Below are 18,264 nucleotides of genomic sequence, written 5' to 3'. Positions count from 1 at the left end.
AGACGAGACTGAAATGTGGCTAAAGGACTAAAAACTTCACCAAAATCACTCTTTTGAAATCACCTTTTGTTTTTGTCGAATAAAGGAGACAAAACATTACAGACTGCGAGCGTCCTTGCTTACGGTTGCCAGATTTCCAGAATTTAAACCCCCATCAGAGTTTCTGTTAACAGAACACGTTTTACTTAATCTTTGCAATCTGGCAACCACGCACACGCGCTTTCTCTACACTACACAAGTAAGCTGCAGTTCAGCGATCTTCATTTCAGATTTTCTACTTAAATTAAAGTGTCATTCAGTCGGTCTATATTGCGCTGCTCGTTTGCTGACTAAATCTGTGACCAAAATGTAGGCTGATATACAGCAGTGGCTCTCAAACTGACGTACGCGAACAAAATGCTGAGTTTTGCCGTACATTTTATTCTACTCCACCTTAAAATAGCATAAAAACTTAGCATGTGTTTCTAGCAGGTAAAATGCCGTAAATACACGACATTCAGTCTAATTACCTCATCTTTCGCGGTCAAAACTGAATGCATCTACGCCAGCAAATCCCGCTACTGCTGTTGTCGACAATATACCTTTGTAAAAGTGTGGATTTAGCACTTACTAGCATGAAGAACAAATATAGACACAGACTGCATAGAGATTTAAGATTAAAACTCTCTTCGATACAAACACATACCCTTCGGTGGGTTTTTGTTGTTGTTGTTGTTGTTGTCGTTGATCATATTATAGGCTACAAGCAAGAATGCAATGTTTCCCGAATATCCACACGATTTCAAGTGGGACATTGATTTTATACAACACTTAAACAAACAAAAGGGTAATATTAAGTGATGTACATTTTAAACAGTATTGTCAGTATTTTTGCTCTATTTTGCAACAAAAGCCACAGCAGAACTGCAGCACACAAACTGTTTCGTGAACGAATCTGCGGCTTTGAACGAATCGTCAATGATTCAATGACTCATTCATAAAAACAGCCGCTTGCTTTGATACTGAAAGAATGAATGACTCGATGATTCACTCATAAAAACAGTGACTTACCGCCACCTACTGGCGGTTTAATGTAATATTTAAAAGTATCACTTCGTTTTTATCATCATTGTATTTATTGACATTTTTTAAGCATTATTTATTTTATAAAGGTATTTATAAAGGTAAAAAAAATGCACTGGAAAAATCGATTTAAGAGGGCAAATATTGTCCCTTAATGGAAAAGGTGTAACTGCAGTAAGTGGATATGAGAGGGTGCACAGAAGGATGTTAAATCCCGCAGGGGGTACGACACTAGAAAAAGTTTGAGAACCACTGAAAGAGGATATGTAGAACTGCACAAGTGCTACTGCTAAGAGTGCAATGTCAGTACAGCCTGTTATCTTGATTCAAATTTTTCATATGCTTAAATGAGTTGGTCTAAAGAGAAAAACTATAATGACTATTTTGTCTAAAGACTACATATAAAATAGCTATCAAAATTAATGTTGGTAACTAAGCTTGACTAAAAGTAATGACTAAAACTTGACAAAAATGCAATGACTTTTCGTTGACTAAAACTAGACTAAAATATGAAAAGCAAAAATGACTAAAATGTGACTAAGACTAAGGAGCATTTTTGTCTGAAGATAAAGACTAAGACTAAATCAAAAATGGCTGCCAAAATTAACACTGCACAGAAGAGAAGATATTGTTGAATAAAGTCGTTATTTTTGTTTTGTTTTTGCGCACAAAAGTATTCTCGTCGCTTCATAACATTAAGGTAGAATCACTGTAGTCGCGTCAACTGTTTTAACAATGTCTTTAATACCTTTCTGGACCTTGAAAGTGGTGGTTAAATTGTCTATTGAGGAGTCAGATACCTCTCAGATTTCATCAAAAAATATCTTAATTTGTGTTCCGAAGATGAACGAAGGTCTTACAGGTGTGGAACAACATGAGGGTGAGTAATTAATGACAGAACTTTCATTTTTTGGTGAACTAACCCTTTAAAAATATTCAAATTTAAAATAAATGAGGATTACTGGATCATTAGTAGCGAGTGGGATAGTTTGGCCCCCCCGATGACTTACCATGTATATCAGCTAGATCAGGTCCCATTCCATCATAGTAGATCTTCCCTGCACGCTCACTGGGAAAGAGGTAGGACAGGAGGGAGCTTGGAGGGGAGCAAAAGGAAGGTCCCAGGGGCAAGTCTCGCAATGCCTCCAGTGGCTTCCAGCAGAACTGCTGAAACTGAGGGTGCTGCATTAGAAGTCTCTCCACATGGTGTATGGTGTGAAGGCGTTCGGGGGTGAAAATGTTGTTATCCTTGTCGCCCTGGGCCACAAAAACTAGCTCTATCCTCCACAGGGCCTGGGTCTGGAGGTAGGAGTAGCCTGCAAATCTTCGCTCCCTTATTAAGGGTGAGTCTGGCTTCCTGTGATTATCAGCATCACTAGAATTGAGGCTTGCCGCTATCTTAGGGTTTGTCGAGTCAGTCTTTTCCTCTTTCGTCTTGTTGTTTTTCTCATTTCCAAACTGTCTGTTGTCATTGTGTATCCCTATCTCAGTCTGCCCCAAGATCCCAGCAGGTTCTGTGACATTCGCCATTGTAGAGACGTCCTTCCCTTTTCTGTTTACCATGAGCAACAAAAGGTCCCTCAGAGCATTGGCTTCAAGGTCAAATCCCTCGGCGTCACGCCTATGCCTGTCCCAAGACCCCAACTGACTTTTCAGGGCAATGGCGAGAGCGTCAAAACGTTCCGCAGAGGCATGACTCCTGACCTCGAATGCGCTGTAGGAAAGGTCAATGTCTAACGGTTCACAGTGAAGGAACATATAAGCCGAGAGGGTGAAGGGTACCAGAAATCCCACAGCCAGAACCAGCCCGCTGGCCCAGGGCTGCGTGTACACCCAGCCCAAAGCCCACCACAAACCCTTACAGACCTGCTCATCTCCATTTGCTCGTTCTGTTCCTTCTTCTCCCTCCTCCTCCTCATCTTCCTCCTCCTCCTCTTGCTCTTCAAACTCGCTTAGGTTCCAGGTACCTTGGAGCAACAAGGGTTCATCTTCCGAATCCATGGCAGGCACTACAACAAAGACACAAAACACTTAAATTAATGCCTTTCGGCCTTGTGTGTGCTCCGGTTTGTGTTCGGACAGGTGAATCCTGCGATAAAGTGCACTTGATTTACGGAGCATCCATAGAGAGTGGCAGGTTATTCTCAGATGGACACTGTTAAGACAAGGACACAGCCGTTAAATCTGTCATTCTGTAAGTGTAATAGTGGAAGGTTTTGGCCTCTGGGTAGTGAGTGGTGAAAGGAAATGAAGGAAACAGTGAACCGAGTCTCACAGGCCAGCGATCAGGCTGGCAGATGGTTTGGCCTCTGGTATGAGATGCTGAACCCAGATGTGCGTGTGTGCGATAATATATTCTTCTCACTGAACTGTGAGGAGATTTCATAGTAGGGGAGCCTTGTGAATACTATATGGATGTATCTGCAGGAATCTTTTTGGGAGGATTCAAAGTTGTTTTGCATTGTGATATTATTTTAATCATAATTTAGCACATTTAAAGCTTTCTCCTCCAGTTGTCAGTATCCTAAAAAAAAATTCCTCATTCTCATTCCTGTAAAAATAATAAATGCATCCACTAAGAATCACCTTGACACAAGGTAGTTATTGCAAAAAGTGAAGTAAGCTTTGAGAAAAGATCTAGCAGCATCTGAATACAGATACTCAACTGAAATGTATTATCTAATGCAGTGGATTTGAAGGCAACAAAATATTCAAAACCCCTCTCCCCTACCATATACCAGATATTTTTGGTATTTCTGCTGTAATTATGACAAAGCTTGTTTAAAAAAAAAATGTATTAACTGAAACTGCGAGTGTTGATATATTAAATTAATTAAACATGATTCCTTTTGTGATTCCAGAAGTTTCAAGAACTGTATGCATTCAACGAAAACAGTTACTGGTTAAAAAAAAAAAAAAAAAAAAAATCATTTTCACACCTTGATTGTCTCTATTTTTTTTTAAATTTATAGTGAGATTTTTAATGTACATTTATAGTAATTGATTAATTTAAATACTTTTAAGTCATCTTGTAATGTGGCTGTTTCAGAAACAAGGGAGAGATGGATCCAAGTGCAGCAGAAACATTTATTTAAACAAACACAACAGAAGTAAATCCAGACAGTATAAAGCCATCTGCGGCGCATTACGGCTCCGACGCGGCCACCAGAACAAATGCTTGTGTTTACACCAGCCGAGCCGCAGCACGTTTCAGAAGCCGCGCCGCTTCGCTAAAGATAGACACCAAGTCTATTTTTGACGGACGCCGCATCCAAGCTGCACAGTTGAAATACAAAATAAAGTCAAAATAATCACCCTGTGTGGACTCCCGCTCATATTTCACATCACTAGGAGGCCAGAAATTGACGACAAGGGATTCGAAGTTGAAAAACTTGAAAATCTTTTATCCTTGTCCCCCATAACTGGACTTTTAAGTGTATTAACTCAGTCTGTAGGCTACAGCAAAACAAAGTAGGGCATAGCAATAAACACAATTAAACCAGACAAAATATAACCATTTAGCTATTTAAAACATGAAAAATCAAAGAAAACAACATTGGACAGGCAAATCTCGCAGTCTTGCGAATCCAGCCACTTCGCTTCTGAAATGCTCCTGGAATATTCCAGACACGGGCAGAAACAGAACTCAAACAAACACACACATAGCATCCATAAAGGACAACACCAGATAAAAACATGGAAAACACTGGGTTTAAATACACAAGATAACAAGGGCTGGAACAAGTAACAGGTGAAAGTGATTAGTAGTTAAGGAGATTAATGAGGATAACTATTGAAACAAACCAGGGACTAAGGAAACAATGCAAACACAGGAACCATAAGAACAGGAACTACATATCGAAATAAGTATCCTAAGAAACAAAACAGAGGAACATGAAATAGGAATTGTAACAGTAAGTGACAACACAAACTTTGAACAATTTTATCAGATGAAAAAATTAATTGACAACATATTAAAAGAGAGGTATTTATAAAAAAATCTCTAAAGGTTTTACTAACGTTAATTTGGAATTCATTAATCATCAGTGTTAATTGCAAGTTATTTTAATGCATTTACACTGTGAAATAAGAATTTATGCTGATATTGTCAAAAACCCCACTTTGTCTTATACACACACACACAAAGAGGGACAGAGTGAACTAGTGAGTGAGAGAACAGGGACAGAGAGCCAGAGATAACATGCTATCAGCAGCTGACACACAGTTGGCAGCGTCACTGAAAATTAAATCATTCAACTCGTCTAAGCCTGCCTAATTGCTGACAGAGAGAGACAGTAGTCCAATGTAAGTCCTGCCTAATGTACAATACAGCCTGAGGCAGCATGAAACTGAGCTGGTACCATTTCATTTTCAAAACAGATTACTCCCAGAGCCATGCGTGCAAGTGCAAGGCCAGGAAGTCATTGACTTTCACCACAGTGTATAGAGCCCAGGGACCGAGAGAGAGCGAGAAAGAAAGGAGGGGAGGCAGACAGGTACGGATGCTCCATCTCTGTATCTCTGCCCCACAGAGAATCTGAAGATTTTCCTCCTGGGATCAGATGGTCTGTGGTGGATCGATGCTTGATTTAGGCGTTAAATAAACCCTCCTGGAAAACTGATAAGCCGTTGAGGTATTAATTAGCATTCTGAGATAGGAGCCATTTAAAAGTCACCTTTCAATGCACAAACACCGCAGGCTAAGCTCAGGTGTATGCTCTAGTGTAAGCTCAATGGGCTCTTATGAGATGGACGCTTCATTTTGAAGTATTCGTTTGTCATCTTAAAAGATTTTTTACAGCTTATTGTTAACAAAAAGTTATAGTTCACCCCGAAATGAAAATTCTGTCATCATTTACTCACCTTTGTTTGTTCCACAATATTAAACACATTAAAAAATTATTTATTTATTTTTATTATTATTATTATTATTGTTTTATTTTTGCTGGGTAGGAGGTGGCCGTGCTAGAAAAATGGGAAAGAAATCCGTTTAAAATATCCAAAGAGATTGAAAGACAGACCTTCATTCCCTTGGTTTATGATGCCTTAAATATTTATCTAAATGAAATATTCATCTGTGATTCATACTGAATGTGGCAAATAATCTTCTGGTGATTGTAAGTCTGTCAGTATTCCTTCTCTCAATTTTCCATGTATGGACAAAATAAATCCAAGAACTATGATGACGTGATTTAATTAAACATATTAATCAGTGATATAAGTGCATTTTAGCTGTTTTATGTTCATTAATGTACGACTATTAAAAAAGTTTTAATTGGTTTTTGTCTTGAAGTTTTCAGTTCAGTCATGACAGCATATTGTGTTTCTCCGCAGGAGAAGATGGTTATTTTGAGCAGGATATTTGGTTGGTGACATCTCAAGAGGATGGGAACCAACATCTGTCTTCACAGTAGGCAGAGAGCTCAACATCTGCCTCAGCAGAGCACAAATTCATTAGGCTGACAATAAATTTTTGGAAAGGGAGAAAGAGACAGACAGATAGGAGGAAGAGAGAAAGAGAAAATCTAGAGCTACATTCACAGTCAATGAACCTTGAAGATGTTGTCATCATTTAAAAAAAGGTTTTAAAATATATGATATACTGTATATATTTTCATAAATATAATTTTGCGCTTGAAGTTTTGGGAAGTCTCACCACATGATAATTGAATATAATTCTCTGGGGGGCTTGTGGTTGCGGCCGTTGAGGGGGGCTCTCTATAAGGACTTTATGTTTAGTAGCTATTCTTCTCAAATTAAAACAGCCACATGATATCAAGGCTTTTTCCAACATAAGTGTAGACTGTACAGGTGGTTTCACAGAGTAAAATCTTCCTCACAAGCTAATGATGGTCACTGTTTCTTAGTCTTTCATTGTCAAACTACACTATTTCTTACACCAATACAGTGCACTGTGACCCTTTGCAAAGGAAAAATTGACCAACTGCAAATCTCAGAGCTTTATGTACAGTAAAAGTGCCACAAACTCTGTCCTGCTTTGAAAATCCACCTCCTATTCCAGATCTGTCACAAAATGATTTGTGAATCTTTCTTACCATGCAAAATGTGGTTGCCCAACTTTCTGAGATATATAGCTTAAGGTTGTTGAGAAAATCCTAGAGAATGAGAGTAGTCATGATTAATTCAGTACTCCCATGTAACCTGCAAACCATTTGTTGTATCAGCCATGATACTAAACAGCTTAAGAGACAATGTAAGATGTTGCATTCTGACACCTCTGGTAATGAAGCCCATTATTTACAGCACAGCACCATTATGCATGCTTTGCACATTTGCTTTACCGCTTAAATAAACATTAGTTGTCCCCAGATCAGAGGGGGGTAATATCTCTTACAGTGTCAAATCCACCAATTTATCATTCTCACCACAATACACATCCCTGGTGCTGACCACAGCAGCTTTGCGCAATCCGGGTTAATGTCCATTTTGACAGTTGAGAGCCATGATGCTTCACTGGGGCTATATTTTGAAGCTGAGCAGACACTCATTCAGCATAAAATATTCTGAAATGTCAACATGTCAGTTATATTTTTTTTATCATTTGTGTTATATGTATCAAAGTAACCTGCATGGTGCAATTACATAAGAGAAATTACAGCAGGTAAGGTCAAAAACATTCTCTTGTCATCCCTTAAAGATGCACTATGTATTTTTACATTTCAATAACGTTTTACACCTAAGGAAATGAATAGTACTTTTGTCAGTTATAAATGTCCCAGTGGCCTAAAAAAAAGCTTTTTTTTATTCTCCATAACCCTTATGAAAACATGTGTGCTTAATTGTATTGTATTTATTGCAGATAATTGTCACAACTCGGTTGTGTTAAACTCATGAAAATGAAGAAGATTAAGTAGACTAGTCTTTAATGCCAAAGCTCAGGAGATAATACAGGATACCAAATGAAACACATTACATTGACGAGAGCAGACAAGGAATGCAGGAAAACAAAGGGTATTTATGTACAGGGACTAACGAGTTAACTAAATGAGACAACAGGTGAACTAAATGATTAATCAGACACACTGTGAAAATGGGTCACAGAGAAAAAACACAATGAAACATAACATAACTATGACAGTACACCCCCTCCCAAAAAGGCACGTCCTCACGCCGTAAATAGTCCAACTGAAGAGAGAGGAAGGGGACTCTGGAGGAGGGCGTGGATAAAACAAGAAACAACGGTAACACTTTACAATAAGGTCCATTAGTTAAACATTAGTTAATGTAATAACTAACATGAACTAACCATGAGCCATACATGTGTTACTGTATTTACTAATCTTTGTTAATGTTAGTTAATGAAAATACAATTGTTTATTGTTTGTTCATGTTAGTTCACAGTGCATTAAATAATGTTAACAAGATTTTAATAATGTATTAGTAAATGTTAAAATTAACATTAACAAGGATTAATAAATGCTGTAGAAGTGCAGTTCATTATTAGTTCATGTTAACTAATGTAGTTAACTAATGAACCTTACTGTAAAGTGTTACTGAAACAACAAAAATAGTCCAGGGCACTGAAAACTGTTCATGGGGGAGTGGAGGATGGGAGGAGCCAGATGGTGAACCAGGGACCAGCCAGGATGTGGCCCCAGGGCGGAGTCGAAGGCAGAAGGAGCCATGGTGGAGTCGACCTGATGGAAGACATGATGCAGCCACCGAAGATGGAGACACTGGTGGAGCTGTCAGGCCGAAGAGCCCACGTGACACCGATGGTACAGGAGACCAAGGTGGAGCCGCGACGACAAGCGTCCGGGATGGAGACGAATAACCAGAGGACAGAGGTGGAGATGGTGGGACAGAGGACGAAAGAGGAGCCATGGGGAGGGCGGAGCCAGATGGAGCTGAAGGTGCAGGCAGGACGATGTCCGACCAAGGCGGCGCTGGCGGAAAGAGGGAGCCCGGTGGAGCCATATGGCCGATGGTTTCCAGTGGAGCCAAGGGAGGGAGAAGCCAAAGCGGAGCCGAGGTGGAGCGATGGGCCAAGAGGCTGTAGGCGGAGCCAAGGGATCCTCTGTGCTGGATGGAGCTGGTGGCCTGAAGACACTGGGCAGGTCCTCCCAGCCCACAAGCTCCTGCACGCAGGCGGGTACCCGTGACCCGGCAATTTTTATGTAACGGGTGGAATAATATTTACGTGTCGGGTGCGGTGCAGGTGCGGGTGCGGGTCGGACGCGCGGTAGGCATGGGCGGACTGCAGGTCCAATAGCCAAGACTATTCCAACTCAATTCGGTGCATTTGACAGCTGCTTTCAAATGGTCCCATGCTTATTTGTGTTCACGCTCTGTCTGAAGACCGTTAAAGGCTTACAGCACGATTTGCAGCACTGAGCATTGTAGCCAATCACGCTGCATCTGATTGAAAGCTATGATTATATTAAAGGGAGCGCGCTTTGCTCACTTTATGTGTTTAATATAGGCTATTCACAATTTGAAAAAAAGTTTTAGAATATTTTTCGCGCTGCTACAAAGAGGATCAGTGGCCAGGTAAACACTGCTTAGTTTCAGAAGAGACAACCGTGTTTAAATGCCGAGTGAATCTGCTAAAATATTTACTAGCTTTAAGCTTACAGTTAAATAGCCCTACTAAAACATTCTTTGTTCTATTATTTTACTTGTGTTGTTTAATGCAATGTTTAAGTAAATGCAGCGACATATAGAATGCCTAATGTTGGTTTTATTGCTTGTGTTAGGCTACATGAGAAAATTATTTTTGTCTACCTGTCATGAAGGAGATTTAATGCAGGTGAGGGTCGGGTCGTGGTTTTTATGTTAAACGGGTCGGGTCGGGTCGGGTACGGGCTAAAATTAGTGTTTCTGTCGGATATCAGGTCGGGTGTGCTGTTAATAACTGCGGGTGCGGGGCGGGTGCGGGTTTATCAAACAGGACCCATGCAGGACTCTGCCACAAGCACTCCCTCTGTGATCCACGGCGTTGCCGGCTCACGCACCTGGTCAGACCAATTGGTCTCGGAGCCAGCTAGAAGACGAATGATGTAACACTGTGTCTGGACTGGACGTGTCAAAGAAATAGAACAGGGCATCTGTTTATTGTTGGTGACTCGTCACACCAAATTCAGTCTATATAGTGAAGTGGAACTCTACGCTGTGTCATGGAGTTGACGCTATGGGAGCGCTTCACGTGAGCCGGTGTCTGAAGCACGTGCAATGCACTCCAACCTTGATTGGCTACCACAGTCAGTTGATGTCACAGCTGCACCGGCAGGGTATAAAAGGGCACCTAATGAAAACATCATCAGCTTCTTTGTCTTCAGGAAGTCATTTGTTTGTGTGCATGTGAAATCTTGCTGTGTGTTTATGGTTTATGGAGAAAAAAAGAACCATGAAAAGCAGTTTTAGGAGATGTGTCACAGCATGTGAAAGATTTATAACACCCAACGATACACATGAGCTGTGTGTTGTCTCTCTGGTCGCCTGGCTCTTTCTAAGGGGGATGGGAGCAGGGCGTCTGCGCCCCGCGGTCGTGGGGTTTGCAGGTAGAGTTAGATGAGGAGCTTGAGATGGGTTTATCTCTTTCTCATGCATCACTCGCTAGCTCTCCTGCTCCCAGGCCAGACTGGGAAGCCTGCTCTGCGGCTTCTTCCAATCTGGCAGAGAGCATGTTATTGCCCCGATCTAGTTCTAAGGAACTAGATGTGATGGGAGTTGAGATGGATATGCTGAGTGAGTCTGTCTCCTCCCCCGTCCTACATATGAGGAGCTGGTTGATGTTATGACCCATGCCATGGCCAAATTAAAGTTAGATTGGTCGACAGTAAAAGAGGAATCAGCCCTGGGCAGACTGGATGATTCCTGGCTGGTCATAAGAGTGTTGCTCCAGTGAGCCTTCCATTTCACCCCAGTCTTCATAATGAGGTGGTGAGATTGTGGTAGAAGTCATACTCGGCTCGTGTTCACGCCCCTTTGGTAACAGTTATTCAAACGTGAAGGGGCTGTTTGTCTGCACGGGTATTTGAGTATGCCCTGGGTTGAAAATTCGCTTGCGATCTCTCTCCTGGTACGGCATCCTCGTGGAAGGCTCCAGCACTGCCATCGAAGCTGTGCCAGACTACATCTAGGCTTGTTGGTAAGGCTTATATGGTGGCAGGGCCAGGCTGGTGGGGCTTTGCACTATGTCGGTGTTGCAAGGCTACCAGGCTGACTTGTTAAAGGATCTCGATTTAGGCGAGGGATTGTCTCTAGACGTGCGACAGACCTTGCCCTTCGTGCCACCAAGCAGTGCGCTGTATGGCAATCTTTGGCTACAGCCTAGGTCGCTGGTTATTTTCAACAACACAATGAGCAGGTATTTGTTCAGTATGGGTATTAACGTTCCCATTGCGTCAACTCCATGATGCAGTGAAGAGTTCCACTTTGAAAGGAAACATCTAGGTATATGTAACCCAGTTTCCTGAGAACGGGAACGAGATGCTGCATTGTACTGCCATACTTCAGGCATATCTGTACGTCTTCCTTCAGACAATCTGAAGCTGATAACGTTTTCTCTAGGTGGCCTTTTATAGCCTGCCGGCATGGCTGTGATGTCACCTGACTGCGGTAGCCAATCAAGATTGGCATATATCACATGTGCTTCAGGCACCGACTCACACAAAGTGTTCCCCTAGCGTAAAAACAAACATTCATCCTCTTCATGTGGTGTTGAACATTAAAAGTGACGCACAGTCTCTGTTCATCTGTTCTCTGCCTAAATAAATGAATACAGTACATAATCTTGCCCTCATGCTCATCCTGTAAGTTCATGATTAAAAATGAAAATGTGAATGAAAGCAAAAGCTATTAAAAGTCTTATCATTAAAATATGATGGGTAATAGATTATGACAGAATTTTTCGATCCTGTCCATCAAAATGACGGACAATGAGAAAGTCTAACCCGACCTCTGGCTCCAACATGTAGCGTGGTTGTGCTTTGGGTGACCCAAGTTCAAGTCCCGGCTTGGGGACCTTTCCCGATCTCACCCCCCCCCCTCTCTCCCACTTCGCCTTCTGTCAGTTCTACTCTCCCAGGGGTCTCCAAACTTGGTCCTGGAAGGCCACTGTCTTGCAGAGTTTAGCTCCAACCAGCTCCAACACACCTGTTTGAAAGTTTCATATACGCCTAGTGAGACCTTGATTAGCTGGTTCAGGTGTGTTTAATTGGGGTTGGAGCTAGAGATCGACCGATATGGGTTTTTCTATAACCGATGCCGATGTTTAGAGGTCAGGGTCAGCCGATGGCCGATATGTGCTGCCGATTTTTAGGGCCGATATCTTGAAGTTTTCCCCTTCATTTGCATGCTAAAATGTCACAATAATAATAAGTGGATGCACAACATTTCTAAACTTAACATCATTTATTGAACACTGACTTGATTTACATAAAAGTTGTAGAGCATTTATCAAGCTGAATTTTTCAAGTTTGTTGGAACATAAATGTAAACTTAAATATACATTTAAATAAAATAAATACAGCTTTATAAATAAAAATCAATTAAAAACTTTGTCATGTTGCACAGCCTTGTATGCAAGGACAGTGCTAAACTCTTAGTGATTTCTGACATTCTTGACGGTTAACGTTAGACAGGTTTAATGAGGATAATAACTGTGCGACATATATATATATATATATATATAGTCATTGGTCGGAACACATCACTTTATTAGGCTGATGTCCATTTCGCATTACACAGTTGATGGAAACACACGCAGATGCGCATATTCTTGCGCTGAATTTTCATTAATGCAAAGTTGGATGAAAACCCGGCTATTGTCTGCATCAACCCATGCTTCCGAACAAATGTCATACACTTCTGTGCAGTGGCGTAGCACAAATCCGCGGGGTTCAACCAAGAAGAGGAGCCAATGGATATCACACAAGAAGCAACGTGCAAACTTTGCGGAAAAGTTATGCCGGTAAAAGATTAACCTCGGTCAGTATTCAAAGTGAAAGTAAAAGTGACGGAGCTGCCTGACGCTGCATTAACGGAGCATTTTCTCTCAGAGACGAATTTCAACATAATATGCTGATAACGGTATATAACTGTCTTAATTTATTCCATTATTTCTCTTGTTGCCCGTACATATAGTGAAACAAATGAGAAGAATAGTATTTCGTGTTAAACAGCTTGTTTTTCTTTTTTTTTTTTTTAAAGTTGGTGCTTGAAGTAGCCTAAAGCTGCTCTTAATTTTCATTTATGACTGCAGTGTTAGGAAATATTATAGACTGTTAATAATTTTAATTACAGGTCTAATTAATTGTATAATAGACCTAAAAAATGTTTAAAACATTTACAAAGAGGAGTTGATTGCCTAATCTTTTATTATCCTCACCGCACGTCAGTTATGCGGTAATGCGCTGTGAAATTATTGCGGGGCAAATTTATTATAATATTAATTTAATAATAAAAGTAGCTTACCTAATAGTAATAATAATAGACTAGAAGAATGTAACAGGCTTACATTAATTGGAAATGCCAAATCCTCTTAATATTGCCAATATTTGTCGGAGTAACGTAGCCCTCAATCACGCTGCAGTGTTTGTGAGAGCTGCCGCCTTCTCCACCCCAAGCACAGAGTGAAATTCTCTGACTGCGATACAGGAAAAATAAAACAGAACTTATAACATTGGGGCTAATATGTTAGCAAGCAAGCTGCTGGTAGTTTTGGACTACAGTCCTTAAAGTTAACTACAAGTAAGCGAACCTTCAACCAGCTGTAGCATTATGCCAGTTCCCGACGGTTCTGTGCTATCCGTTGTTTCTTTCACTAAGTGAAGCAACACTTCATAGTTTACTAGTAATATATAGTAAATATATGGCCATAGGACTTTGAAATATCAGAATTTAAGCCTTAGGCTACCTTTATCTCCCAGTACTGTTGTTGAATCTTCCAAAAGTTTCAAATCATATGCGGCAGCAGCACATTCCACCGCACCAATAACACAGGGCTGCCCGCGGTCGTGCCTGGCTTTAAATCGGCGCTACTAAACACGGATATCGGCCGATGCCGATATATTAAAAAAAGACAAATATCGGCCCGATATATCGGCCGACCTGATATATCGGTCGACCTCTAGTTGGAGCTAAACTTTGCAGGACAGCGGCCTTTCAGGACTGAGTTTGGAGACCTCTGTGCTATCCTAACTCAATAAAGGCAAAAAACGCCTGGTTTAAGCCCCACCCACATTTGGCTTTATCCAAATACAGGATATGAAACATTTTTTGCCATTGCTATGGATATATACAAATATTAGCTTTGCTACACACCCCTAGTTAATAGGGTGTATTTTGATTTCATGTTGATTTTAAAACTCTATGGTGCTATGGTCTGCTGTGAGTGTGGCTGGTTAAAGGGTTAATAGCTTAATTCTACTGCCTGAATCAGGTGGGAAACAGTCCCTTAATAATCTTCCACTGAATGCCGCCTGAGACTTCATCCATTTGCTGCAAGCATGCATGCTCTGAGAATTGAAACACTGGCAGATATAGCATATCATGAGCACATTAATTATGGTTGCTTCTTCTGCTGTTGCTGTGCTGTCATTGCCGGTCCCCATGCGTGAAAGACATTGGGACTGTAGTAGCAGCTGAGAAATGGGCCAGACCTGCTCATTTCTACCTGTTTGGTTTTTTTTCTCTCTCCCTCCTGACTTGAAAAAATGAAAGACAGAGAAAATTGGGAAACGACAAAACAGAAGGCTGTCTAAAGCAAGATTTTGATAGTTTTGCTTTTCCAAATGTCTGTATTTTAATACTATTTTAATTATGTTAATACTAGTAATTTCAGTTTAGTTAGTGTTACTTTCAGCAATGTTAATTTAGGTTGAATTTTTATTTCATTAACAGATTTCTATTTCATTTTTAAGCCACATGTGGTGTGATAAACAGACCAAACTTTAATTTGATTAATTGTTAATTTTAAGTTCTTTTGAGTGATGGTTGGTTTATCCAGATCATAATCCCAGTCTGGGGTGCGTTTCCCATTGTTACCAGCATAGTTTAACGATTCTGTGTTTCCGAAACCTTCCAACAAACATTCACAAACAGCTTCGCAAACTTGTGTGGTTGGAACTACGGCTTCCCACCTGTGGTTGGAAGCATAGTTTCCAGTTAGTAGGCCTATGACATGCAAACCTAAAAAGATGGAACAAAAAAGCAAGCTAACATGCAGTACATTCTATTTCCTTCATTGAAATACATATACTTCAGTCGATATGATTTAGGGTGTCAACAATCAGTGCGTGTGCATGAATGCGCAAGGGCACCAATTGCTTTATTTGATGTTGATGACATCAAATAAAGCAAAATGATGAGAAACAAAAATAGTGAAGTAGGAGATGTCATGTTCAGTATGCAGCATCTCGGAGAAATTACATTGTGGAGAAAGCTGCTGACCGAATGAACCGCATACATATGGGAATAAAGTGTACGCCAATTACATGTAAATGTGATTAAAAAAATTGAATGGCTTTCTGTTGTTGAAATTAACTATAAAAATATTACATTAATTGCATTCTCCAAACAATTAATTAGCCAAGCAGAAGTTATTACTCCACCACCTTCGCATGGCGTCATTACTGACAGTCCTATATTGTTGAACTGACGTGATTCAAACAGCAGAGGTGCGACCATGTTACTACGGTTTTGGGAATCAGTTATTAGCTAGTTAGTTTCTACAATGATGCATCGTACTACAGTGGTTTAGCAGCGAGTTACATTGTTGTATGGGAAACGCAGCCCTGAATGATTTGGTTCTTAATTCAACTAACTGACTCAATGATGCAGTCATTTATTATTTATTAATCCTTGTTGAGGTAAGTTAATAAAAATACACTTGTTTACTGTTAGTTCGTGTTAGCTTAGGTCAATTAAATAATATTAAAAGATACAACTTTTGTTTTAATAATGTATTATAAATGATTAACATCAACTAAGAATAATAAATGCTTTAGAAGTATTATTCATTGTTAGTTTATGTTAACTAATATACTGTAGTTTTAAACTAATGTTTACAAATGATTATTTTATTTAAGTTCATTTTTCAACCACTGTTTGTAATTCTATTCATTTAGTTTGTTAATGATGTTTTTGTTATAGTATACAATAATAACCCTGGCCTGGTCTAAAGGAATCTTTTTGCAAGTAGTCCATTTTTTATGCTTCAGTAAACATTCAAAGTCACTGTTCAATTTTACGCTATTTGCCTTGATGCCGCAGTCATGATCCACTTTATTCAGCTATGAAAATACTCAGTTGACCTAAATTGACCCAAAAGCGCTTTTGTTAAACTATTACGAAAAAGTAAAGACTCTGTACTGTCCACGGTTTCATCCAGAACTGTTTTCATATCCTTCTCCATCTAAGAAATAAAGAGAATGTAATATTTATGGTGCAGTAGCTTACAGCTGTAGTTCAATACAGTGATAAAAAGCCTTCATACTAAGAGAGTTGGGATTCTAGTTATTTCTTTTTCCCTAGCTGCTGTGCAAGTGGTGATATCTAAATAGATTCAGCTGTTGATTGACAGCGAGGGGATGAGCTGTTATCAGCTGGACCACAATGTTGTGTTTGGTGAGGTTGTGAGGTATCGTCTCCCGTGGCATTGTGATTTTTGCTACACTGTGTAAGCCCAGCATGCTCTCTGTCTGTCACAGAACTACATTAACATTCGTGATTGACAGAAAAAGATAGAGGCTTGGCAGATTTTGAGATGTTTTGGTAACAATGAACCTAGATATTTAAGGTAACAGCCGCTCCCTAAAAGTGTCTAGTAAGCAGTCCTACATTTCTGTCATATTTTGTTGCATCATTCACTCAAAAATGCTGGGTTAAAAACAACCCAAGTTGGGTTGAAAATGGACAAACCCGGCGAATGGGTTGTTTTAACCCAGCAGTTGGGTTAAATGTTTGCCAAACCTGCTGGGTAGTTTTATTTAACTCAACTAAATGAACATTTATTAATATGTTTAATAAATGACCATTTATTAATAAGTTTAATGAATAATAATGAATGCAATACAATAAACATTTATTAAACTGCTTATTAATAAATGTTCACCTTTTGATTATTATTGTTGCCTTCAGTAATTATGCCTCTGATTTTTAATTTCCAACCTATTTTGGGTTCATTTTAAGCCAGCCATATATAAACAATAGTTGGATTAAATAAAACTACCCAGCACGTTGGGCAAACATGTAACCCAACCGCTGAGTTAAAACAGCCCAATCGCTGGGTTTGTCCATTTTCAACCCAACTTGGGTTGTTTTTAACCCGGAGTGTTCAGTGCTTTGTGTCGTATAGGGCAATGATTCACAACTGGTGGGTCATAAAATGAGTCCCATGTCTGTTCTGACTGCAAACAGTAGGCAGAAAATGCTAAATGCAATTAATAAAATGCCATAAAGCTTGTCCATTTGCCTTTTTAGTCATTTTGTGAAACAGGGATGCTATTTTGTTTTGTCGACTCTTGCATAACCAGACTATCAGCATTAAGGGGCCATGCATATAGAATGCATTCTTGTCTTAAAAAAACATGAGACGCCGCTCAATCGTACATTTGACGATGATGAATGAAAAAGAACAGACACATTTTAAAAAGTATTTTACCTTTACACGGCATCTTAAAAATGCCGTGCATATGTGCAAAATGCTGAAAAAAAAAAAAAAACAGTGAGACAAAAGTACTGTATACTTTTTTCCCAGTCTGGTTCAGTATTTTTTGCCATCAGCAGTCTGCTGATCTTCGCACATATTCATGGGTTTCATGTGACGTCACTGTGCTTTATCGCCGCCATATTTGTGTCCGGTCACAGCTGCGCGACCTGTTTCAGTCTATGGTCATTAGCAGCTACAACTACCAGAGGAAGGCCAACGAAACACTCTCAGAAGGTTCACAAAAGGGTTACAATATGTCTGGGATATGTGGTGCTGTTAGCTGTTTTAACAGTCGTCAGAGAAACCCCGAACCACAATCCCAAAGGAGTTAGATCGGCGGAAGAAATGGTTGGATTCATTCAGAAGTGACCATACCACACCACTGGCAGCCAAACAGCAATGCACAACATTAATAACTGCTGGGACTGTCATTTACATAACATTATAATGAGAACACTATTGTAATAAACGTTGTGAATTCTCTGTGTTGTTGTTTCAGCGTGTTGTTGTGGGAAGTGCGCGTCTGG

General features: G+C 40.0%; 1 protein-coding gene across 1 annotated transcript in view; it reads right to left on the bottom strand.

Moving 5' to 3' along the window:
* disp3 (dispatched RND transporter family member 3) overlaps window positions 1–18,264 on the bottom strand; it is a 71,302-nt gene that overhangs the window by 41,825 nt on the left and 11,213 nt on the right. Inside the window, exon 2 of the mRNA XM_051902247.1 lies at window positions 2,073–3,071. Within this exon, the coding sequence (XP_051758207.1) occupies window positions 2,073–3,063 (991 nt within the window). The 5' untranslated portion in view covers window positions 3,064–3,071. The remainder of the gene's footprint in view (window positions 1–2,072; window positions 3,072–18,264) is intronic.

This window comes from Ctenopharyngodon idella, chromosome 8 (assembly GCF_019924925.1).
Source record: "Ctenopharyngodon idella isolate HZGC_01 chromosome 8, HZGC01, whole genome shotgun sequence".
NCBI lineage: Eukaryota > Metazoa > Chordata > Actinopteri > Cypriniformes > Xenocyprididae > Ctenopharyngodon > Ctenopharyngodon idella.
This window is presented reverse-complemented; position numbering and strand designations above follow the sequence as displayed.